General features: G+C 42.3%; 1 protein-coding gene across 1 annotated transcript in view; it reads right to left on the bottom strand.

Annotated features, from left to right (window-relative positions):
- cep112 (centrosomal protein 112) overlaps window positions 1-27632 on the bottom strand; it is a 395959-nt gene that overhangs the window by 231811 nt on the left and 136516 nt on the right. Inside the window, exons 14-15 of the mRNA XM_084329136.1 lie at window positions 25472-25615; window positions 2472-2626 (exon numbers count right to left, since the gene is read on the bottom strand). Coding sequence (XP_084185262.1) covers window positions 2472-2626; window positions 25472-25615 — 299 coding nt within the window. The remainder of the gene's footprint in view (window positions 1-2471; window positions 2627-25471; window positions 25616-27632) is intronic.

The following is a 27632-nucleotide window of genomic DNA, read 5'->3' as shown; positions in this document are numbered from 1 at the left end:
TAACAAACGGCATTGCTTGTTGTAGTTAACACATTCGTGGCCAACCACATATATATATACGTGTTTGGGAGCCGACGCTTGACGGCCAACCACGTATATATACGTGTTAAGCTTGTTTTTGTTTTTATTCCATTCTAATATCCCGGATGTTGTCACGGAGCTGGATGTTGGCTGGAAAAGGCATATCGGGACTCCGAAAGTGCAGTACCGGCCAGATCCTGGTATTGGCGCTGTCTCGAGAATGCAGTTTCCCCTGTTGCAGACCGGGTGTCACTTTTTTTTCGTTCCGGGTTAGCTTTTCTGTTAGCCTAAAGCTATGGCTTCACCAGATCGCCTGGAATACTTTTTGCGACGGCGAATTCAGTATACAGTAAAGGAATATAGCATCAGCCAATGGACATATCGATCTACCAGATGGTGATCTAATAACTGGGAAATTCTTTTTGGAATCCAACCGGCCACAGGTAAGAGCGATTTGACGTCAATTTCAGTCTGATCGGGCCTTGTTCTCATATCCATCCACCCGGTCAGCGTATGATGTTGCAATAACGAATGCTGTAACTGAGGGGTACAATTCCCTGACTGTATTAATCAAGTATGGTATCATTAAACCATACCGTCTTATGTACATTATACTGGCCATACCGTACACGAGTATATGATGAGAACACTTCCCCACAATGAATCGGTTCTACACAAAGTTGTCTTTAAGTATTTATTAGCAGCAAGAATACATAATATACTTTAATTGAATGCACTTGTAAGGCAAAGGAATGTGCGTAGGCAAATCAATAATGAATGTCCATTCTCTGGTTACGCATGAGATAATAATACAACTTGAATATTAGGAATTATATCTAGGGGATACTGGTAGGGGGTTCCACCGGTTGTAAGCCAGCAGGGGGAGGCAATGCTCTAATGCAAAGTCTGGGTCAGCGGGGACTCAATAGGCTCCCGGAGGCGGTATATTACTCCCTGCTCAGCAGACGAAAGGCAGCGACTCTAATCCCAGTATGCGTGCAGCACAGGTGGAAGCCGGTCATCCTCTCCAATAGAGACGGGCTCGAATGATGCTCCTCACGGGCAGGTCCCACAGCAGTGGGTGTAGACGATTCTTCTCCGCTCTAACAGCCTGGTCCAAAGCAATAATAATAATCCAGTCGGAAAGGGGGTCTGCATTCACCGGTGTAGATCCTCCGGTGCGCGGTGGTTCACATTAACTAAGTTGAACTGGACGTTATTTAACCAAGCGCTGATACTTTACTATCCTATTCGCACGCGGCTATAAGTGCTCTATTTAGACACACAATTGCTCACTTCACTTGGTCTTTGACTCGTGATGAAGGCTTACTAGTAAGGAGCGAACGATACGTTGAACAAACGTATTAGGATAAAACAAGACTCTATTTTGGGGCAATACGGGCCCTACTTCACCGCACGTTGCATAGTGGGTGAGGCTTCACTTGGGTAACTCGAACTCGAACTGAACTGCGGACTGAACTACTTCTGTATTCACCTGCGCCATATTTATATGTACGGGGAATAAACTAGTGCCAGCCTTATTCCTGTCTCGTAGTCCTGGGCAGAACCGGGCATGTACAGAGAAGCCTTGACGGTAGCTTTGAACTCGACTCTGGGGGTAAGACACTGGCGCTGGTGGAACGCTATCCAATAAGAGAACGAAATATTATGGTCTGTAGGCTACTAGGTTAAAGGGATATTCCGTGTATATGTACAAAGAATACACAAGGGATATCAAACGATATACAAATATTATGCAATATATATCAATCAATAAATACATATATTCGGTTTAATCTGACCCTTTGTAACAAATGCCGTTATTGGTAATCAATAATCAGAAACGACTTCCCCCGGCCCCCCCCTTTCATGAATTCATGGTGGAACATGATACCGATTATATGCATTTAGATTTTTAACTCTAGCTTGTGTAGGGCCGAAACGCCAATTGATTTAACGTTATTAGCTTAGCGCCCTATAACTAGCTTTGCAGGAATTACCATTGCGGTATATAGTTCATATTCACGACGCTATAAAACGGGAACGTATTGATGAAAAAATTATTTCTTTATGGCATATTGAAGGGAAGGTTTATACTGTCAATTGACAATGACAATGGACACATAGCAATAATATAAAATATAGATTTAGCTCTACAAACAACCTCACGCACAGTGAAAACTTGTAATGAAAAGCTGGCCTCATAGAGTGGGATTAGACGGGCCACAATGGCCCTGAATGTGTTAACAAAGAGAGGCAGAGTTGATTTAGCAAAAAAAAAAATATATATATATATATTTTTTTTTTCTTTTTTATATATTCGAATTTTATTTTCCCATTCGAATCCCATGCCCATCGAACGAAGCTTCGAAGTATTTAAGACAGCCCTACTGGACTCCCTCCCTCTTCTTCCATCTCTAGCCCGCCCTCCCTCCGTGGCAGGGACAGACCATCGCTTGGCCTCCTGCAGCTCTGCGTCCATGGCTGCGATGTGGAGTTCCAGCTTGGCCTTCTCCTGGGTCACCTTGGCGCGCAGGGCCCTGCCGTTCTCCACCTCCACCGCCTGCTGCCTCCCCCGCTGCTCCAGCTCACGCACCGTCTGCTCCTGGACCACAGGGGAGAGACACAGGGACCCGTACGTGATGTGAGAGCGACCGAGGGGAAACCAAGGAGAAACAATGTCACGGGTCACACAGCACTGAGTGGTCACATTCTCAAGAGGTCGAGAAGGATCGTCAGTCTGAAGCGTAAATAAACTATAGATATGGGTTTCTCATCCATGTCAGACTCAGTGTGCACGTGCATCAAGGAGGCAAAAAGGAACGTAATCCTGGTCAGAACAACGGGACAGACTACAATATATTTGCATTTGTTAGCCATGCTAGCGTTCTAAACAATCAATCCATACCAAAGCTAGACATGTAAAAGATGAAAGACTCACACTCACAGCCGATGCTGATTTGGCAAAACTGTAAGTCAGGGGAGTGTCATGATTTCTCCATAGAGCCCTGTTGTACTTTTTTTTTAGCGCAGCAGCTCACACAGGTAGGGGGCAACAACACGTGCCCCAGGTCACGGCGGGTACTGCTGATTGGCTCAAACGCGCAATTTTTTCCCCCAATATATTTTTATTTGCATTTAAAGGTTACAAACAGTTTGCAATGAACAGGTTTTTTTTTCTCCCCTTCATCCCTCCCTCCCACCTCCCCCGAGACACGTCTGTTAAAATGTATAGAGCATAAACAAAACGCGCTATGTTTATAAACAAGAAACCCGTCTATACGACACATACTGTACTGTAGATGGACAAAAGTGATATAAAGGTGTCACTCCATAACCCTTTCACTACCACACTACAGAAGGTTAACCTTTCACTACCAAGGGATAAAGTGCTCATTCTCTGTATACCGCAGTTCTATGAAACTAGCAAGCTTTCTACACAGGGCATGACACTGACTTATCCTCAACCAGCCACCGCGCATTGTGAATTCAGTTTAACGAACCAATTAAATTTCTTAGCAGCCAAAGACGTTTTTAGAATAGTGAAAACTAATTGAACACAGGATAAGTAGCTGATAAAGTGGCTAGTAAAACTAACACTTACCAGCCACAGGAACAATACCTACTGACATTAGGCGGGGGGGCTTGTGTTAATGTAAAGCGCTGTCTGGATCTCAGCTCAATACCATGAGAGAAAATGTGTCTTTATAAACAATTCCACTGTGCAATCACTTCAAAGAATATGATTGTGTATGACAGTATAGAATGACATCTACATATCATCCATACAGGCACAGATGGAAGCAAGTTATTGCCTTTTTATATATATATATATATATATATATATATATATATATATATCACAGAAAATCTGAGAAAATCAATTGCCTTCATTTATGAAAGGAGTCAGATACAACCGTTGCACTTCTCACTGAAGCAAAACCTCTGTGCTTTATGAAAGATTTATCTCCGTGTCAAAACGCGCGGTTTACATTGATTTTCTCCGTGGTTCCCGTGGTTATGTCAAAAGCCCAAACTTTTCATCTGTACCAAAAAGGTCAAGCCGTATAAACTCACCTCACAGCCACATCGGCAGAGATCCTATCGGGTGAAAATGTTTTCAAAAAGACACCTCTCATGTCTCCGTGCCCCCCCCCCCCCCCCCGCGCTTTGTTCCTCACAGTCCAAGAACTTCGACCGAGGGCGGCTTCTGAAGTCAGGTGACGCACCTTTGAAAAGTTTTGCTTGTGTTCCTCATCTAACCTCGAGCGACGTGTGCTGAACCAGAGTTTCACCCAGTTGGCCTAATTCTAACTTTTTCCCGCTGTTTGAAAGCCCTGGGTTCCCTAAGGCCGTGTTCACATCTGAAAGTCCACGGATAGTCCGGACTTTCTGGTGGACCAAATGTGAGAATGGTACATTGTTTGATTTTGGTTTGCATTAACCCATTCAAGGCCAAACCCGAGATAAGTCGGGTTAACTCGCCATGCTCTGGGCGCCAAACCCGAGAAATCTCGGGTTTTAATAGATATTTCTTTGATTCACTATATCCATTCATTTTTCATCCATCTAGCCTGACGTCATCATTGGGAATGGGTCTGAGCTCGCAAAGGCCAAATACCGCCGCCTATCGTCTCCCGGATGGTATTGCACATCATTGGAATCCCTCTGGCTGGGGTTGTGCATCAAAAAAAAAAGTCCGGTCCAGGTTTTCCTTCTCGGGCATGCAGTATCGTTATAACAGATGGACTGGGGACACTCTGAGCAGCGTGGATTATGTGTTTTGGATATATAACGTTGGATCAATAAACGCAATATTTGGAATGGCGATCAGGAATTGGATTAATCTTTTTGCAGGACATCAGATGTGAGGTAAGGACTCTATGTTACCAATCTTGGGTTAATCAGATGTTTCTTTCACAGCGATCACAATGTGTCTGTGTGTGTGTGTGTGTGTGTGTGTGTGTGTGTGTGTGTGTGTGTGCGTGCGTGCCGTTGGCTCTGACCAAGGCACGGATAAGCGATTCTTCAGCCCGCTTCTGTATCGTGTATGAGGACACATACTATCGATAATCTAGTGTTTATTTGAAAACTATTCATAAATCAGCCGAAAAATGACAACGTGTTTTGTGTATTCCACTAAAGGGCTATTATCGCGTCTTTCTCTGGAATTACTAGAAATCACCAAAACTATACTCGTATTCAAAGCGGTATAAAACGGAAATGTACCGATGAAAAAACGTTTTGTACATGTTGACTGCAAGCAACTCATTGATAAGCGACGGGTGTATTAGACCCATAGCCATAATTTAAGATATATTCTAAGCACTCGCAAATAAGTCATATCCTTCATTGGATAAAGCACTGGCACTAAAGCAGGGGTCTCAAACTCAATTTACCTGGGGGCCGCTGGAGGTAGAGTCTGGGTGAGGCTGGGCTGCATCAAATAATTCACAAAAAAGGGGTTTCAAGTATTAAAAAAAAAAAGTACAACTGATCCAATCTTCTCAATCTTTAGCAATAACATTTCAGAACATGAACAGTTCTTCAGAACATGAACGGTTCTTCAGAACATAGGCCTCTCAGTGGTGTCAGTGGACTCATCCACAGCTATGCAAATGCACTGTGCATTTTTTTATTCTATCACAAAGCTGTTTAATCAAATCACCAGCCAGTATTTCAGTTATTCTGGTTGCTGTGCTATCTGAGGGGGATTTGCTTTTGTTTGCCTTCAAACATGGTCTCCATCACTTCAGTCATACATTAGTTTATTATGTATGCATCAGAGAATGGCTTCTTGTGTTTAGCCAAAACCCATGCCACTGAGTGAGGACTTGGTTGCTTTTTTTCGTTGTGACATAGATTTAACAATAATTCTGCTTGCAGCTTGATATGATGATTTCATTCCATTTATTTTGTGGTTCTTAGCACTGAATTTTGAGGAAAGGTTGCATCAAAATAACTGTTTTGTTTCGTAGTGGAGTTTCAAATTGCCACTCTTCACAAGAGCTACCGTTTCTTGGCATATTAGGCACATTGGTTTGGTGCTGGGAGGATGCACGCATATCTTTCAGTCCATTCACCTTTGAATTGCAGCGATTTTCACTGTCGACTTTTCTTTTACTGGCCATCATTGAACATGCCACATTTCTCTACTAGCTGCCTGTTGGCGAAACTAGGCTACTAGCTACATTTATCTCACGGAGATAAAACTGGGAACGAAGTTACTAGCTACAGTACCTGCCGATTAGACTACCTGTAGATGCGCTGTCAACTCTCGCTTTGACTCGAACCATTGAAAGAGATGACATGCATTCCGTGAAGACCCGCCCTACTCTGCCTCTGATTCGCAGACTGTGGGTGGGGGGGGGAAACGCTGACGGGACGCTGAATGTGATTGGACCAGAGTAGACAGACACAGACAGTGGAGCAGTGCTTGCAGAGGAGATAGCGGAGAATGCCTGCCATACGCACTGGGTTACAGGATATATTTTCCTTCCACTTTACTTGGTATCACTCCGGAATCACGTTTTAACCAAGTCACTAACGTAACGTTGCTGTCATGAGCCTGTGCTATGGTAGCCTACAAGTGATCAAATAAATAAAACGTCCAACTCGCACAACGACTCTGCAAAAAGTTGCGCGCGGGCCGCACTAACACTAAACTTTGATGTCAAGTAGGGGGCCGCAAAATATCATCCAGCGGGCCACAATTGCACCGCGGGCCGTGAGTTTGAGACCCCTGCACTAAAGGGTCACAGCGCCCTCTGCTGTTGGCGCCGGCAGTGTTAACACTGCCCTTTTTTTTTGTGAACCTAATTTGTAAACAAAGGACATGCAGTCGCCAAGTCATTCATCTATTGGACAGATCAGTCGCCCAGGTCATTCATTCATTTGGAGAGATAATTTTCTGGAAAATCCCACCTGAACAGTGGAGCAATTTCAGTAAAAGGTGAATTTTGGTGGATTTTTTTTTGTCAAATCAGTTGTGCAATAGTACATTTTGGTGAGTTATTTCTATACAATTCACTTATATGACATTTAGGTAACATTAATGAACAAAGGAGACAACTACAGTATGTAAGTAGTAAACCTATTTTTTATTCCAGTGGATAATAATAATAATAATAATAATAATAATAATAATAATAATAATAATAATAATAATAATAATAATAATAATAATAATAATAATAATAATAATAATAATAATAATAATAATAATAATAATAATAATAATAATACATTCAATTTGTAGTGCACTCTACATTTGGAAACCAAATCTCAGAGTGCTACAGGGTAAAAACATAGACTTTAAAAACATAGGCAATTAAAAAAACAAGGCATAAAAACATAGAAAAAAGCGATAAAACACACAAGGCATGTATAAAAAGGTTAAAACTAAGAGAAGGCTTTTGTGAAGAGGTACGTTTTTAGTCCTCTTTTAAAGGGAACATGCATTGCTATTCCTAGCACTATTTGGGCAACTTTACACAATTCCTGTGAGTCTATTGAAGACATCTGTAAGGTTTAAAAAAAAAATCATTGTTTTATATTTCTATTCTAATCAAGTACTCAAAACCATCATTTTTCAGCCTCAAGATTTTTTCTCTCTCTCTCTCTCTCTCTCTCTCTCTCTCTCTCTCTCTCTCTCTCTCTCTCTCTCCCTCTCTATCTCTCTCTCTCTCTCCCTCCAGAGTGCATTCACTCTGCCGCAGTATGAGGAAGTGGTTTCCACTCGCTGTGTAGTCAGTCTAGGTAGATTGTGGGCGGGCATTAGCTACAACCACAGAGCCAATCACATCACTGTCCGCTACCCAGAGCCTGAGTGACGTCACTCAGGCCTTCAAATCAGGATGGCCTAATTTACTGGAGCAGGAAATGATCTGAGCTGAATCAGAGCAATCCACCAATATGGTATTTAGACACAAAAACACATTGATACTAACTCCTATTACTATAATACAATGCTAGAGACTGAAAAATGACATTTATAATGCATGTCACCTTTAAAGGTGGTCTGTGGTGCTCTGAGGTAGTCAGGGAGGGCATTCCACAGGCAAGGAGCAGCCGAGCAGAAGGCCCGGTCACCCATGGTGCGGAGCTTGGTCCTGGGGGAGCAAAGGTTACGGGTGGATGGTTCTGGGGTGAGGAGATCCTTGAGGTAGGGCGGGGGGGGGGGGGGGGGCATTTCCGTGGATGCACTGATGGGTCAGAAATAGGGCTGCAACTAATGACTATTTTGGTAGTCGACTAATCTGTCGATTATTTTTTCGATTGGTCGACTAATCGAAAAACAATTATATAAAAAAAAAAAAATTTGCACTACCTATCTTTGTGAAAGTGGCTTCTCAGCTCTGGTCCAGCTGAAGACAGAGCAGAGGAACAGATTGGACATTGAGCATGACCTCAGAGTTGCTTTGAGACTCTTGTCAGGACCAAACAACATCCCCAGTTATCCCATTAGTTCCCCCAAACTTACTGTCGGTCTGTTATGTTAAGCTAAGAAGTCTTCAGCTGGCTGGACCAGAGGTGAGAAGCCACTTTCACAAAGATAGGTAGTGCAAAAAATTAAAATTAAAAAAATTATAATATATATATATATTTTTTTAACACTTTAATCGCCGGGGTTAAATTCATAATTTACCATCCCTCGCCAGCCCTATTTAACATGGAGAAGTTCTTTGCAGGGCTATAACTTTTTAAATTCTATTGCTAAATTGCCATTATTATGGCCCATTCAATGTCCTATATGTATTGTTCAGGGTGTAGCAACGTTAAACTTTTTCATTCACATATTCATACTAAAATATGGTCTAAAGTATAAGTATGTTTTTATCGTTTTCTGCAGCTTTCTTCAGAACGTGATTTATAGCCCTAAATGCATTATATTGATGATCAAATACAGTTTGGTAGGAATCTGTGTGAGATAAAAAATTTCAACTGGACGTGGTTCTAGAAGTTTCTACGCATCATCTGATGATGACCGAATGGGCGGGGGATCGTTTATAATTCCGTGGGCAGCGTTAGATGATTCATCCAGAGTGGGTCATATGTTCATCAGAGCAGTTAGTAAAGAACACGTTAGAATATAACGCTGAATCTTACCGTGGCTTCCTCGCGCCGCTGGCAGATGAGCGTGGAACAGAATTTTTTCTATTATGGGATGTAGAAATGCCCGATCCATTTCCAGGTTGTATAATAGTATATACGTCCAAATCATGTTGTTTTTTCGAGTTATTTGCACCGATCGATGTTCACTGTATCAAGACGGAGTCTCTCTAACGATAGCGAGTGGCCGGACCACATATGGATGAGCACTACCGGTTCAAAGGTTAATATCCGGTTGGCGATCTGCCGATCGGCCACCAGATGGCGCTCTTGAACCGCTAGAGAGTTGAGAGGAGATCAGCAGTGTGTCTCAGGGCTCCGGAAAGGAAATAGGCTTTCGATGACAGTTTTCGGCGATTAAAGTGTTAATGACTAATCGACGCAACAATTTCTCGTTGCAGCCCTAGTCAGAAGGGATATTTTGTATTCAGTCCGGGTGGTGATGGGGAGCCAGTGAAGTGAGTGGAGGATGGGTGTGATGTGGTCGTGTTTACGCACTCCCATCAGGATCCTAGCAGCGCTGATCATAATGATCATATTACGGAGCATGCACTGCTTTCCGAGAGAGAGCGAGAGAGAGAGAGAGAGAGAGAGAGAGAGAGAGAGAGAGAGAGAGAGAGAGAGAGAGACTGTCATTACGCGTGCGGCACAAGTCTGACTATTACGGAGCGCACACTGCAATGCACTGTAGGCTACTTTGCTTCCTAGATTAGGTACTATATAAAGTTCGATTGCGTTCACACCAACAGCAAACCGCACCATGTTCCACTTTGAAACAGACCGAGTCCCAACTTTTCAAGAGGACCATGGTTCAGTTGTTTGGTCCTCACAATAGTTTGGTTTGTGTTCAAACTATCTCTCAAAACGAAACGGACTATTGATTTAAAGGGACCATGGTTCACTTAAAACGGACCAAACAGGGTAGGTGTGAACGCAACCTAAGTTAAAAAGGGTTGAGCAATACAATACAAATAATATTGATCAAAAGGATAAAAACACAATAAAGCCCTAGTATAGAGCTTGTTTCCATTGTGGTCCTTGTGAAGTGAAGTGCATGTCAGTGTGCATATGTGATCGCGTGTGTGCGCGGGGAACATAAAACAAGATTCAATATATAAAACAAAAACAATACTTCACATCAATAGAGACCTCACCAAATAACAATGACCCTACAGTGGTTCTAATATTTAAAACCAATACAGGAGACAAATCCTATGACTATAAGCGGACAAAAAATTTCTTTAGTGGAAGACAGCCCAATCAGATAGAATTTAAAGGAGTAAAATCGCCACACAGCTTGCAATTGACCTATCTCAGGCCCATATCTCAGGCCCCGCCCTCAAACTTCATTTGTCCGAGGGAAGCTATAATTGTAATTGGAGGATCAAGGAAAAGAGGGCGTTGCTTGAGATAATAGCCTCACTGTACGCCTATAGAGTCTTACTATTGCCAAGCTTAAGGGAGCATCACTTCAACGCTGCGATGAATTCCAAATGTAAAATGGTCAACCAGGGATCCTGATGTTCAATAGGGAGTTGATCAAAGTAAAGCTGCTTTAGACAGGAATTCCGTGCCGTGTCTTTAATGACAAGAGACGGCTCTCTCCTCTGCACTGTCCCCACAGCATGAGTGTGTGTGTGTGTGTGACAGTATGGAATGCAGTGTGGGCAGGCTGATATAAGCGATGACAGGGCGCTGATTAAAGATGGAGCGCGCTAGTCTATCTAGACGTTGACAGAGCCTTGTGATGACAGGAAGAGAGAAAAGGAGAGAGAGACGGGGAGGTGGGGTGTTTGGAAAAGAGAGGAGGAGGAGGAGGGACCGCCACAGCCGCCGGAGCCCTGTGAGAGGGGTCCTTTGTCTCCGGGCCGTCCGGGCCGAGTGCCTTAAGAAAAGAAACAAGGCTTGGTGTTGTGCTGGGACGCGTGCTGCTGACACTTAACTCTCTGGCAGCAGATGAGAGGCTGCCTCTCCACACCTGGACACACTGTACCAGAGCATATGATGTCCCCTAATTGGGTGTTTTAGAGGGGGAGAATTACTAGGTGTGAAGTGTGGCCTGTGTTAGTTATATTATGAGCTCAGCCCTCCACTCCCTCCCTTCAAGAGAGATTTACAGGTGATAATCAAGCCTTTGAGCATTGGGGGAAAGTTGATAATTTGTGAAGAAGTCACGTAATGTGATGGATGACCTTTTATGGTTTTCATAACAGAGTCGAAGGGGTGGGGTGGGGGGTGAGGGGGTATGGAAGGTGATGTATGTGTGTGTATGTGTGATGTGTGTGATGTGATGTGTGTGTGTGCGTGTGCGTGTGATGTGTGTGGCTTCTTGTGCATCTTATATATATATAATAACTTATATAACATACATCATCCAAGACTGTGTTGTACCGTCCTCCTGAGCCCTACATGGTATTAATCTAGGGCTGACCTTCGAATTTTTTTTGGCATTCGAAGCTTCGGGGCCGAGATTCGATTTTAATTCGAAGCTTCGAGATAAAAAAAATTATGTTGTGGGACTTGTACAGCACTTTGTTCAACTTTGTTGTTTTTAAATGTGCTCTATAAATAAAGTGGATTAGATTGGATTAATTAATTAAATTAATAATCAGTCAGGAGCTGCGCTGCCTGGGCGGCTGCTCTCCGTTACACAGCCAACAACATTACATTACATAATTATGTTGCAAGCTTCGTCTTTAAAGCAAACAATTATATAAATATGTATATGTAGTTAATAGAGACAAAGGCAGAATTCAACTTAATTTTTTATTAAGACATGTTTTTATATGGGTTGGGACACTATAAAAAATACTATAGAGAATTGTCAGTGCTGTAAAGTTTAAACCTTTTTAAATCTTAGACAAACGAAACACTTTGCTTTCATGAAATATTGTAAGCCGTAATTTGAGGCTTTATAAAAGCAGCACAATGAACACAAATCTGTCAGTGCACAGTCCGAACTCATCTTAAATAACAAACAGCATTGCTTGTTGTAGTTAACAAAGAGAGGCAGAGTTGATTTTGCAGGTACAATTTTTTTTTTTTTTTAATACATAGATTTGAATTTTTTATATAATATATTCGAATTTTATTTTCCCATTCGAATCCCATGCCCATCGAACGAAGCTTCAAAGTATTTAAGACAGCCCTATATTAATCCCTAATATCTCTCTGCTCAGACAAGCGAGAGGTGGACGTACATCTACATCAGACAGTCTGACTGGGATGACAGCAGGGCAGATACCAGCTTGTCTTTTAATTCGATACACACAGACTCTTGTTCTCCTCCGCTGCCTTGTGTATATAGACAGAAACAAAATCAAGAACATCGAAGAGAGACAAGATCTCTATGAAGTATGGGGGTGGATGAGCAGGGAGCGATGGGCAGGTCGCCAATCATTGACCCGCGCTTGAACCCCTAGGAATCATCAATCTTTGTCTTCGCTGGGGCTCCGTGAACTGTTCACACTGTGCCCCGGGGCGTGAACTTGCACTGGCACCTCTACTGTAACGTCTCACCCCTGATGTGCAGTCATCCTCTCTAGTGTCTGGAAAGGTACAGGTGAGGGCAAGCGAACCACTGACGAAGCACGCGCTCAACACTACGGCTGCCGTATCAAAACCAGTGACGGAGCACGCGCTCAACACCACGGCTGCCGTATCAAAACCAGTGAAGGAGCATGCGCTCAACACCACGGCTGCCGTATCAAAACCAGTGACGAAGCACGTGCTCAACACCACGGCTGCCGTATCAAAACCAGTGACGGAGCACGCGCTCAACACCACGGCTGCCGTATCAAAACCAGTGACGAAGCACGCGCTCAACACCACGGCTGCCGTATCAAAACCAGTGACAGAGCGCGCGCTCAACACCACGGCTGCCGTATCAAAACCAGTGACGAAGCACGCGCTCAACACCACGGCTGCCGTATCAAAACCAGTGACGGAGCACGCGCTCAACACCACGGCTGCCGTATGCTAGCGGACAACATATATCATAACATTAGCCACACTTCCTTTGGAACGAGATCCCGTGGAGTTGCTATAGTCGCGAAACGGAAGTTGAATATTGAATTGCAGGAAGTATGGTCTGATACAGATGGTCGGATAACCATAGCTAAAATTGTATACAGTAACAGGAAAATAGCGTTGGTAGCGGCATATGCCCCAAATTTTTACGAGGCTAACTTCTACACTACACTTACCAGAACAATGTTAAACTTGCCTGAATACTCATTTATAATTGGCGCGGATTTTAATGCCATTTGGGATCCCGGGAAGGATAAATCTTATCCCACCATTTCCAATGATCAGAAAAATTCATCTAATGCACTAAAGGATTGGTCTAAGAATACAGGTGTAAATTACCTATGGCGATCACTCAACCCAACGGCCCGAAAGTACTCTTGTCGATCTACAAGACACAAGACATTCTCCAGAATAGATTATGTTTTTGCATCCCCTAGACTATTTGATAACTATGACGTGGAAATGGTACCCAATGCACAGCTATTTAGTCCTAAAAGGATCATTTGGTATACTGTCATCCCGAGCCCCAAGATGGCGAATTAACTCGATATTGCTGAAAAACAATGAATTCAATACACAATTCAAAGAAGCTCTTGTTGAATTCCTGCTGGAGAATGCGCAATCGGTACAGGACCCCAGAATATTATGGATGTCGGTAAAGGGATTTATCAAGGATTTCACAGGGGTCTTTTCCTCCAAAATACGCAAGAATCGTTGTTCAAAACTGGCAGAGCTGGAAACGCTTTACTCTACGTTATTTTCCTCTTTACAATACAACTACTCGGTTCGATTGGAATCTCAAATTAATGTGTTAAAAAAAGAGATTAACGCCATTTTAAAACAACAATCTGAATTTCAAATACGTAGCACAAGACAACATTATTACTTTCATGGTTCTAAACCAAGTCACCTACTAGCTATGCAGATACGAGCCAACGCAAAATTTGCAGATATCCCTACTATTAAGGCCCAGCAAGGACTTGTTACAGACCAGGGGAGGAAATTAGGCCACTTTACTCGCCAATTGCGAGTATTTTTTACGTTTGGCGAGTAATTCATGAAGAGCACTCGCCAGTCTGGCGAGTACTAGTAATTACAAAACAAAACAAAAAAATCATTCTGCAATCTGCTGATTCGCTCACTGGCACAAACCGAACTCTGACTCCCCCCTTGATTCCTCCCATTTGCGCCACATAATAATCAGACCATAACCAATGAACATCATCGTTGTACAGATGCGCTCTAAGCTCCTCCAATGAACACTCGTTTTCTAGAAGATGCCGCCCATCTAGGGGAAGTGGACAGATCACTGCGAGCGGACCTACAGACTCCTGTCACCGGCTTGACAACGTAGACAAACTTACAAAAACACATGAGTGGATGAAAATAATTGCATGTAGAGTCGTCGCTTTCGGATATCGGTGCGGTCTGACATGGGGGCGAACAACAGCACGCGACGCGTCTCCTTCGAGTCGGATGAGAATGACAAGTGGGCGTGAGGCTCACTCAAGTCAACCAGCATTAGCCGGCTAGCTACCTAGCATGTAACAAGCTACCATAACGCGCATTCAACATAGTGGACGACTATACTGAGCGGCTTTGCTTAAATGCAGCCGAGTGACATTTTATTATTACCGGGTTTCCCAGCATATCACCACTCGCCCATATGCCCTTCACAACGGTGATGTTGTCATATTTGGCATTCAGAACACACCTGCTGAACCCCTAGCGTTGTCGATTCGGTTCCAATGTATTGTCATCTTACAGCACAAGTACAGTACAACCAGAATACATTTGGCATACAACCAGAGTGCAAATGTAACAAGTCAAGTTCAAGTTGTTTTATTTAGCTATTACATTACAGTGAAATGCTTGGTTCTTTCACTGCCCAACCCAGTATTGATTGATTGATTGAAAACTTTATTAACAGATTGCAGAATGGGTACAATACAGTACAGCTCAATACACACAATTGTTAAGGGGATGCAGACCAGAGAAGGACTTTAGTCTTGTTTACATCAGGGTCCCCCATTTCAGTCCTGTTTGCTTAATGCCTTGTCCACTTCCTCCACACTCCAATATGTTATGATGAATTGAAAATGGGGGACCCTGATGTAAACAAGACGAAAGTCTTTCTCTGGTCTGCATCCCCTTAACAATTGTATGTATTGAACTGTACTGTATTGTACCCATTCTGCAATCTGTTAATACACTTTTCAATCAATCAATCCCTTCAACCCTGCTCCTGTCAAACCTGCTCTTTCCATTCCCTCCATCATGTCCCCCCTTTCTGATGAATATTTCCTGCACTTAAGAGTCAGACACACATTCCTAGTAGTTGAGCTGTGATGAATGAAAACTTTATTTAACAGATTGCAGAATGGGTACAGTACAGTACGGCTCAATACATGCAATTGTTAAGGGGATGCAGACCAGAGAAAGACTTTCGTCTTGTTTACATCAGGGTCCCCCATTTTCAATTCATTTTCAATTCATCATTCAGTATAACCTAGACCAGCCCAACCCAGCATCTTTCACTGCCCAGTTCAGCCCAACCCAGTCCAGAATAGTTCCCTCTTTCATGTTAATATGTGATTTAATGATGTAATATTTTGAAGAGTAGAGACAGTGTGATTAATTTACTATGATTGAAAATCAATTTAGACGAAGACGTACAAAGAAGTAATTATCACAATTAGCGATTTTTTTTGTCTGGTAAAAAATCTATTTGGCTGGTAAAAAAAATCAGATACCCGCCAGTTGGCTGGTAAGCCAAAAAGTTAGTTTCCTCCCCTGTTACAGACCCTAAAAAAATCAACGAGACATTCAAAAAGTTTTACTCCAACTTGTACAAATCAGAAATGGCCTTCGATCAAAACAAAATGGACATATATCTTAATCAAATTAACCTACCTAAACTATCAGAGGATGACGCTAAACAGTTAGAAACACCCATCACACTAGATGAACTTAGGGAGGCTATATCTGAAATGCAAAGTGGTAAGACTCCTGGAAGGGACGGTATCCCACCAGAAATGTACCTCTCATGCTGGGATGTAATTGGACCCCTATTACTTAATATGATTTTATACTCAATCAAGGAGGGGAATTTCCATAAGATCGACAATATTGCACTCATAACAGTCCTCCTTAAAAAAGACAAAGACCCCACCGATTGCGGTAGTTATAGACCCTTGAGCCTCCTCGGAACCGATATCAAGCTGTATTCCAAGGTATTAGCCATCAGACTTCAAAAGCATATGACGTCTTTAGTTCATCCTGATCAGACTGGCTTCATAAGAGGCCGCTTGATCACGGATAATATAAGACGGTTATTACACGTGCTAGATGCCAGCAAGGATGACACCCCACCTATAGCGATGCTGTCCCTGGATGCGATGAAAGCCTTTGATAGGTTGGAATGGTCTTATTTATGGGCAGTACTAGAAAGGATGGGGTTAGGAAAAGGATTCATTGATATGATAAAAGTATCATACAAAGACCCATCAGCCATGATTACAACAGGTATAATCACCTCCGAAATCTTTCCGGTATCGCGCTCTTCCAGACAGGGTTGCCCTCTTAGTCCCGGGCTATTCGCTTTATCATTAGAGCCTTTAGCACAATATATAAGACAATCCCAATCCATAGAACCAATCGCAATTAAGGGCACACAACATCATATTAGTTTATATGCGGACAACGTAATATTGTTCATGCAAAACCCTACCACCTCAATTCCTCATCTTCTCAAGTTGATTGATGACTTTGGCAATCTATCGGGATTTAGGATAAATTGGCCAAAATCGGCCTTCCTACCACTTAATGCCCCTGCAAAGAATATACTCCTTCCAGAAAAAATACCAATGGTAAAACACTTCAGATGTTTAGGAGTTGAGGTATTCCCTACTATAAGCCAAACGGTGAAGTACAATTACACAAAATTCCAAGATAAGATCAAATACGACTTTGACAGGTGGTCCAAACTTAAAAACTCAGTACAGGCCAGAGTACTGTATCAATAGTTAAGATAGATGTTTTACCTAGAATCAACTTCATTAGCTCAATGTTACCGTTACCCCCTCCTGATGGTTACTGGAAAAAATTACACTCCACCGCATATACATTTATTTGGAATAACAAACCTCCACGAATAAAAAGATCCACCGCACAGAGAAACAAAGCCGACGGAGGTTTAGCATTTCCAGACTTTTACCACTATTTTAAAGCGTACTCTTTAAGACCACTGACAACCTGGTTTGACTCCCAAGCATCTGTATCCTGGAGAAACTTAGAAGAAAATATAGTAGCACCACATAGACTGCAGGACATAGTATACACCATATTATCAATTAAGCAATGCAAATTGAAATTTGGCCCCCTTATTACACATGTGATCCGGATATGGCGTGAAACACACAAAAAATATTCGAACCAACATAAATGGCATAGCCATACTCCCCTATTCAATAACAATGCACTCCTTATTGGAAAACGACCTATCAGATACCCCAAATGGGAAAAGCAGGGCATACATACATTGGGAGATGTTTTCAACAAACAGGGTTTTTGTAGCTATCAAGATATACATAACAAATTTAACCTCACCAGTTCCACATATTATTTTTACGCACAGTTATTGGAATGTTTGAAGGCTCATGGAGTCCCATTAAGGATACCAATTGAGCACCACAGATATCACAAATTCTTCTATGAAAGAGAGACATCGAGAGGCTTCGTATCTGATTTTTATCATCACTTACTAATGTCTTCGTATGGAATCCTTCCCCTAGACTCAGTCTGGAGGAGGGATATACCAGACTTGGAAATAGATTTTGATTGGCAAGAAGTCTGGGCAAACGTTCGAATTGCGTCACGCAACCCGGACCATCAACAAATTAATCTTAATTATATTCATAGGACATACCTGACTCCTATAAGATTGAACAGAATGGGACTTAGACAAGATTCTCTATGTTCCTTATGTACAAATGGGGATGAGGGTACATTTATGCACATGTATTGGGATTGCCCACCGGTTAAGATATTCTGGGAAGAAGTGACCCAGCAATTATCAGAATTCTTATTTCTGAACATACCTGTACACCCCTCTGTATTGCTGTTGAATGATGTTTTTCAGTTTGCAGCCCCTATACAGCTAAAGAGACTAGTTTTATCCGGTCTCACAGCTGCTAAAAAGCTGATATCATCACGATGGATTCAACCGGATAAAATGTGCCGGAAGGTATGGGTTCTTACCTATCTCGATGTGATTTATCTAGAGATATCTACAGCAAGAATTTTAGGTGTCAGTGAAACCAACATTGCAATCTGGTTAGAAGTGGTGGAGAGAATAAAGGCTAGCATATGAATTGTAGTGCCTGGTTAGAAACTAATGAAAATGGATGGATTATCCAAGTGGGGGTCCGGGGCGGGAGAGCGAGCAAGAGCATATGTATGTATTGTATTAGATAGCAAGTATTAGGTATATATCTCGTAAACTACATTTATATTGATTCAAATGGAATGTATAGTCCTGTGATTTACATTGGATGTTTACTGTTAATGCTTGTGTGTCTAATTTTATGTTATGTTTAAAAAATAATAAAAAAATAAAATACAAAAAAAAGAAAAGGACACAAAGACAACTTCCACTCAAAAGTTTCACATCAGAGAACAAGAGGTGCTGCAATAACTCACCTCGGCTGACATCTCCTAGGAAGAGCCTATATGGGCTGTGTGTGTGTGTGTGTGTGTGTGTGTGTGTGTGTGTGTGTGTGTGTGTGTGTGTGTGTGTGTGTGTGTGTGTGTGTGTGTGTGTGTGTGTGTGTTTGTGAGGAGGGGGGAAGGGGGAGGGGGAAGGGGAAGGGGGTGGAGGTCAGTCTAAACTAACAGCAGCTAATTTCCAGTGACAGAGGGTTCTTTTCATCCTCCGGGGCCTCGGCTGTCCTTAATTATTAAAGAAGGGCCTCACCGAGGGCCCCGCGCCGTCCTGCTTTTGATGCCTCTTAAATGTGAGCCTGCTGACAGACTTAGTCCAGAAGCAGAGTGTGTGTGTGTGTGTGTGTGTGTGTGTGTGTGTGTGTGTGTGTGTGTGTGTGTGTGTGTGTGTGTGTGTGTGTGTGTGTGTGTGTGTGTGTGTGTGTGTGTGTGTGTGTGTGTGTGTGTGTGTGTGTGTGTGTGTGTGTGTGTGTGTGTGTGTGTGTGGTGCCACCGAATGCTAATGTTGATAACAATACTATATTCATTAAGCATTGAATTCGACTGGCCCCTGGTGTGTATAATCCTGGCTAATGAAACGTCTACATCCCAGCTAAAACAAGGTGTGAGATAGGAGTTAAGCATCGATCTCACCAACCCTGTTATAGATAAATGTATGTGTCCCTTCAGTTTGACCACAACCCAAAAGCAGCATAAGATAAGAAAGGTACCTTACATTGCTGGACTGAGATGACTATACTGGGTACTGTACACCATACAGTTTTCTTGAATAATATTAGTGTGCAGACAAAACCAAAGATTCCTTGTCAGGGTGAAGATCACAGGTTAAAACCCACAGCTTCATGTTGTTCCTTTATGAGCAACATGTGGCTGCTGAAAAGAAGACAATACAACAATTTAGCCAAACATGGAATGAAATATAAATACAAAGATGAGATGAACTACTAACATGCTCTACAAAGATGAGATGAACTACTACGTGTTCTACAAAGATGAGATGAACTACTACATGCTCTACAAAGATTAGATTAAATACTACATGCTCTACAAAGATTAAATACTACATGCTCTACAAAGATTAAATACTACATGCTCTACAAAGATTAGATGAACTACATGTTCTACAAAGATTAGATGAACTACATGTTCTACAAAGATTAGATGAACTACATGCTCTACAAAGATTAAATACTACATGCTCTACAAAGATTAGATGAACTACATGTTCTACAAAGATTAGATGAACTACATGTTCTACAAAGATGAGATGAACTACATGTTCTACAAAGATTAGATGAACTACATGCTCTACAAAGATTAGATGAACTACATGTTCTACAAAGATGAGATTAACTGCATGCTCTACAACGATGTGATTAACTACATGTTCTACAAAGATGAGATGAACTACTACATGATCTACAAAGATTAGATTAAATACTACATGCTCTACAAAGATTAGATGAACTACATGTTCTACAAAGATGAGATGAACTACATGCTCTACAAAGATGAGATGAACTACATGTTCTACAAAGATGAGATTAACTACTACATGCTCTACAAAAATGTGATTAACTACATGCTCTACAAAGATGCGACAAAATACTACATGCTCTACAAAGATGAGATGAACTACATGCTCTACAAAGATGAGATGAACTACATGTTCTACAAAGATGAGATGAACTACATGTTCTACAAAGATGAGATGAACTACATGCTCTACAAAGATGAGATTAACTACATGCTCTACAAAAATGAGATGAACTACATGCTCTACAAAGATGAGATGAACTACATGTTCTACAAAGATGAGATGAACTACATGTTCTACAAAGATGAGATGAACTACATGTTCTACAAAGATGAGATGAACTACATGTTCTACAAAGATGAGATGAACTACATGCTCTACAAAGATGAGATTAACTACATGTTCTACAAAGATGAGATGAACTACATGTTCTACAAAGATGAGATGAACTACATGCTCTACAAAAATGAGATTAACTACATGTTCTACAAAGATGAGATGAACTACATGTTCTACAAAGATGAGATGAACTACATGCTCTACAAAGATGAGATTAACTACATGTTCTACAAAGATGAGATGAACTACATGCTCTACAAAGATGAGATGAACTACATGTTCTACAAAGATGAGATGAACTACATGCTCTACAAAGATGAGATGAACTACATGCTCTACAAAGATGAGATGAACTACATGCTCTACAAAGATGAGATGGACTGGTTTCTGTTTACTTTTGAAGAGCAGGATATGTGGGAGTGGCTTACAGAGGATTATACAACGGCATGCAAATTTCTCGATTCTGATTGGCCATTTACACGTCTTTATTGGCAACAATCCACGGTCCTGGGCTCAGGACCCGCCCACAACCGAATCACATATCACTCCCCGGCTCACTCCGGGAGAAAACAAGATCGCGGACAACAAATGGTTATGTTGAAAGCACCATAACGACTAAATATGAAGCGATTCTGTCAAGGGGAATGTGTTAGTCCTTTAAACAATGTTGGATGATGTAATTGATGGGTCTTGAGTCAATCTAGAACAAAAGAAAAATCGCGGATTGATTGATTGATTAATTGATTGATTTAAATTTCTTCCTTCCTACTTTCTACTGACTGCAGCGTTCTCTCTCACACTGTCCGACGCTGGCGTACCCACAAACACACACACACACATACACACACACACACACACACACATACACACACACACGCACGCACACACACACACACACTGTGACACACACACACACACACACACACACGCACACACACACACACACACACACACACACTCCTGTCTGCAACAGCGGGGGAGTCAGACTGAGAGAGAAGCAGCGCTGTTTTAAGTGAGCATGGTCTATTGAATTGATTGATTGGTTGATTGCTAATTTTATTACTGTACCCCTGGTTTCCAACTGGTTAAGTTTAGGCTAAAAGAAATAAATAAAAAAATAGGGCGAAGAAAACGTTTTTTTCCTATAGGGCAAAGAAAACCTTTTAATTTGTTTTACCTACTTTATATAGAAGCATCTAAGAATGAAGTTCTATGGAAAGTAGGTCTGCATTCCCTTAACAATTGTGTGTATTGAGCCGTACTGTATTGTACCCATTCTGCATCTGGTAATAAAATTTTCAATCAATCATTCCAATAATACACAGTTGGATGTGTTAGTTGGTTGGATGCACTTCAAGCTGCTTCCACATGAGGCAACTTCTCTCAATCATTCCAATAATACACAGTTGGATGTGTTAGTTTGGTTGGATGCACTTCAAGCTGCTTCCACATGGAGGCAACTTGTCTTTTTTGTAGTTGTGGGAACTACTTTTTCTGGCGGATGGTTTTTTCAATAAATCTTCGATTAATGTGTGTTTATTGTATAGAAATAAGGTTGGATGAATCTGGCAGTTGTATAAAAGCTTTACACCACTTGTAGTCGTGATTTGTGACCAATAAACCATGCCTAGGGGGGTCTAACGACCCTCGGCTGCGCCTCGGGCCTAACGACCACCCCTAGGCATGGTTTATTGGTCACAAACCACTCCTGCGCGTGATGTAATGCTTAACTAACACCTGGAGGTGGAAGTTGCATGTGCAGATGACTGATCTAGGTGCTGGGCAGAATCACTACACATTAGTAGCGGGGAAGTTCAAGTTCAAGTTTCTTTAATAGTTGTCATACAGAAGTACAGAATACTTTTATACAAAATGCTTCTTACTGTTTCGCTCCAGAGACTGTGTTAGACAAGATAGTATGAAATAAAATAGTATAGCATGTAAAATAGAAGTAAAAATAGAGGTCACAGTGTTCAGTATAGACATATGTACAATGTTCGATGCAGAATAGAAGTAACTGAGTTACCATACAATATGGCTTGGGCGGTATCCTTATTTTCAAACCGGCAAACCTTTATGTTATAATACCCCGGTGCACGGTATTTGACGGTATGACTTTCATTTTCATCAGCGGGGGGGGGGGGGGGGGGGGGGGTGTTACGTGTTACCAAGTAAACAAATCATCGTCAGCTCTCAGAATGATAGTCCCGTCCCGCACCGGTAGAAGCCCGCACCGTTTTAGCGTTAGCATCTAGCCTATAGCCATGGCAGACTATTTGATTCCTTAAGGGCTAGAAATTGCCTGGGTTTTGGTCATATGCTCCCGAAATGCTCCCGTTGTTTGGCTACTTCTATGTGCAGTAAAAACTACTCTAATGCTTTATAACCTAGCCATTGATTTAGTTCAGGGTAATCCAAGATTAGCCGCAGAGCTAACGCTACTAACTTGAGCTAACGCTATTTATTCAAGCTCAGTAGCTCACAGAGAGAGATAAACAGCTGACAGCGGATAGTACAGGACGGTACAAATACAATAAAAAGGCGGGTGGGGGCTGTTGTGTAAACCTTGTACTCTTTAGTTCACATATAATAAGAGACTGATTGCTCCACAAGGACCACAACAACACTGCTCTCGTCACAACGCTTTACGGTATTTTCACAGCACTGTCGCAACATTACACCGTTGTGACCCACTCGCTCCACTAGAGCGGTCTCGCCCTCTGCTGGCGAGTGTGTGCACTACACTCAGTGTGTGCACTACACTCAAAACTCCGTTTCACTGTTATAGAAACTGAAGCGCATCTGTGATTTTGACGGTGACGGACGGTATTGAAAATCAATACCGTAGGTATTTCTAAATACCCTGGTATACCTTAATACCGTCATACCGCCCAAGCCTACTATGCAATGTACTAATATACAATACTATATAGTGCAGAGCAGAAATGGGATGAGGTACAATTTAGGTACAATTTACAGTAAGGTGTGCGAGTTGTAGTGCAAATCCTTTACCAATAAATATAAATATAAAGTGTAAAGTGTGTTTAGGTGTTCTAAAGTGTGTAAAGTGGGTGCTGCAGTGAGTTGCCCGTTTAAAGTGAGTGTGTGCGTGTGGATGTGTGTGCTGTGTGCATTTGATGGTTGCTGCATAGTGTTTATTGTTCGTTGAGCAGCCTGATGGCCTGGGGATAGAAGCTCCTTCTGAGTCTTTCTGTGCTCGCCTTAAGACTCCGGTATCGCTTGCCTGACCGCAGCAGTTCAAAGAGGCAGTTGTTCGGGTGGCTGGAGTCCTTGATGATTCTCTTAGCCTTCCCCCTGCACCGCTTGTTGTAAATGTTCTGGAGGGTGGGAAGCCCCCCTCCAATTGTGCGTTCGGCTGAACGTGTCACTCTTTGTAGTCTGCTACGGTCTTGTGCAGTGCTATTCCCAAACCAGGAGGTGATGTTGCCAGTCAGGATGCTCTCGATTGTACATGAGTAGAAGTTCCTAAGGATCTTCTGACTGACTTGGAACTTCCTTAGGCGCCTGAGGAAGTAGAGGCTATGTCGTGCCTTCTTCACAACACTGTCAATGTGTGTGGTCCATGTCAAGTCCTCGGATATGTGGGCTCCGAGGTACTTGAAACTGTTCACTCTCTCAACCCCTGAGCTTGGCTATGAGTTTGGAGGGGACTATGGTATTAAATGCTGAGCTGTAGTCAATGAACAGCATTCTCACATAATAGCCTGTTGGGAAGACTGTTGGGTGCCAGGGTTGACCAATTGCAGAACAAGTTGGCAATTTCCACTGAGCCATTGTGTAAAACATTAAATAGTATTAAATAGTTCTTGCAGCTCCTTTAAATATTAACTAACGTATATAACTATACTTTTTTTTATTATTAAATATTGAGCATCTCTTGTAGTGAACTTCCTTTCTGTTCCTCTGCTTTCAGCACTGACTGAGGGAGATGGAGGAGAAGTAACTGATGGGCTCCCATTGCTGTGTGTGTGTGCGTGTGTGGGTGTGTGTGTGTGTGTGTGTGTGTGTGTGTATGTGTGTGTGTGTGTGTGTGTGTGTGTGTGTGTGTGTGTGTGTGTGTGTGTGTGTGTGTGTGTGTGTGTGTGTGTGTGTGTGTGTGTGTGGGGGGGGGTAGATATGTGGTTATCATTTTGATGTTGTGTCACCTTGTTTGTCTTATCTCTCTGTTTGGTTTTTGGTTTTGTTTAGTAAAACTGTCTTGAAAAACAATAAAAATTATTATATATAAAAGAAATTTATAAAGAAAACACAGCTTCAGCTGGTGCAACCTGTTCGCTGTTTACAAACATACCGTGTTCAAGCCAATCAGCAATACCAACTGAGTCACGTGACTAAGTTACCCCGGACCTGCGCGAGCTGCTGCACCAAAAGAAGGACAACGGGGCTCTATGGAGAAACCATGGCACTGCTCTGACTAAAAGTTGTTTCAAACGAAAACGGCTGGATGTCATTTAGCCAAATCAGCATGGCTGTGAGTGCAAGTCATTCACCGTTTACATGTCTAGCTTTGGCATGGATTGATTGTTTAGTTCGCTAGCATGGCTAACAAATGCAAATATATTGTAGTCTGCCCCGTTGTTCTGACCAGGATTACGTTCCTTTCTGCCCCGGTGATGTGCGCGCACTCTGAGTCTGACGTATACGGTGAACAGGTCTATATACACAGCCACACAGAGCCCGCCCCGGACTCACGGTGGCCTGTGTCTGCAGGTTGTACTCAGCCTCCATCTTGGCCAGGCGCAGGTTGGTTTGCTCCAGCAGATCCTGGATGTTCCCTGTGTGTTTCTTCTGCAGCTCAAACTTCTCCTGCTCCATCCCCGCTACCGCAACATGCAACTGGAGAGGGGGGGGTCAAAGTCAGCCAATCATAGGTGTTATAGGGGACACTGGCATCTTAATGTGTCCAATGGGCAACAAGCTGTGAGGCCTCAGACATTTGTGGCTGGTTTCTTTTTTTCATCATTCCTTTCTCTCTCAAGAATGTTTCATATAACCCATTTCATTGGATATGTAATCGATTCCTTATTAACAGGGAACAAAATAAGTACCCGCCAACCGCCAATGGCAGGCAGATTTAAGGTTTGGCGAGTAACAATGAGAGGTCTGCCCGCCACCTGGCATATAGTTCATATCGATACTCTTATTTAGAAAATCCTGTGCGGGTCTCATTTCCGCCCCAAGCGCAGCTCCAGCTATAATATCTATGGCTCCGGCAGCTAACAACGTTCGGTTCATATCGATACTCTTATTTTGAAAATCCCCACGGGCCGTGGCAACTCTGCGAGTCATATCCGCCCAGTCCGTGCTGTCTGCATTAAGCAGTGCAGGGCTACAGAGCAGTGTGCCTATTTTGCGACCCGAAATAAGTATGTGGTGTTTTTTTTTCTCACAACGGGTCAAATGCATCCAACATGCTTTGCATCGTCGCCATTCCTTTATGCCCACATCGCCCGAAATTAACGTTACGTTAGCGTAAGCTAACAAGCTAATCCTGATCAGAGGCAGAGCCATAGAGAACAGCAGACAGTGTGGACTGAGGAAAGGGAAATGGGGGGGGGGGGGGGGGGGGGGGCACTCTCCCTTTCCCTGTGTGTGTGCGTGCGTTAGGAAAGACGATGAAGTCACTAGTCAGGACTCAGGACAGGAGTATATTATAGTAAACTGAGGATTACTGAGGATGGACAGATAATGTTGATATTCAAATATAAAAAAGTTTCGAGAGGAGTGGAAGTTTGAAGACAGACTAGACTACAATATGATGCGGGGGTGGTGAGTTGAAACAGTGTGTGTGTGTGTGTCCCGACCCCACTTCTATGTTTCAATAAATTATTTGCATTTAAAACTATTAACGCTGACTCATTCCTTCAGTCCACTCAAAATTATGCTAATATTCCTTATGTTGTTTATGATATTAATTGAAAATAGCATATGAGAGTATTATATAGTAATAATAACACATGGCGATATACTAAAAAGCTATTTATAATTTTTGGCTGGTAAAAAATCTGCCTGGCTGGTAGTTTTTTTAAATCGACCAGCCAAATGGCTGGTACTGTAAGTCAAAAAGTTAATTTTGTTCCCTGTTTATTAAATAAGGAAGGAACCTAAGGGCAAGGAACCTCATTTGGAGAGGCTAGAGAGCTAATTTCTCTCATTACATCTGAGCCAAATCCTTCCTCGAGCTTGCTTATCACATGCTAAGTGACCCTGGACATTGAGCGCCGATGGCTCCGTTAGCAATTTACCTTCAGCACAGAGCATTCATATTTCAGCGTTAAAATAAATCCACACTAACTTGGCCTAGGCATGAAAGAATAAAGATTTTCTTTCTCTCTTTTCCAGCACTGCAGGCGACTGTCTGCCTGTCTCAAGTTATCAAAGAGACTACCTTGGGCATAGGGGTCCTTACGGAGCTGCAGAATATCCAAACGCCTTCAACTTATTCCTTGCAGTGCAAACATTTTGTTTCATTTAGCGACAATTTTTGGAGATAGTGCTACTGTGAGACAGTATCAGGGCTTTTATTTTACATTTACATTTAGTCATTTAGCTGACGCTTTTATCCAAAGCGACTTACAAGTTCTGTACGACAAGTCATCAGGAAGGGTACAACTCTATCAGCTGAGTAACAATGTTCATCAAAGTGTTGCATGCTACAGTGTAGGTTAGTTTATTAGGACAAGTGCATGACAGTAAGGATAGTTAGGGTTAGATTAAAAAATAATTATAATAATTCAGATAATGGTTGATGCGTCTTTAGTCGACGGCGAAAGATTGTACAGGTTTTGGCTGTCCTAACTGGGGTGGGTAGTTCATTCCACCATTGTGGGGCAAGGACTGAGAATTATTTTGA

Source organism: Notolepis coatsorum, assembly GCF_963971535.1.
Source record: "Notolepis coatsorum genome assembly, chromosome: 14".
Taxonomy (NCBI): Eukaryota; Metazoa; Chordata; class Actinopteri; order Aulopiformes; family Paralepididae; genus Notolepis; species Notolepis coatsorum.
The sequence above is the reverse complement of the archived record's forward strand: the minus strand, read 5'-3'. Positions and strand labels throughout refer to the sequence as shown.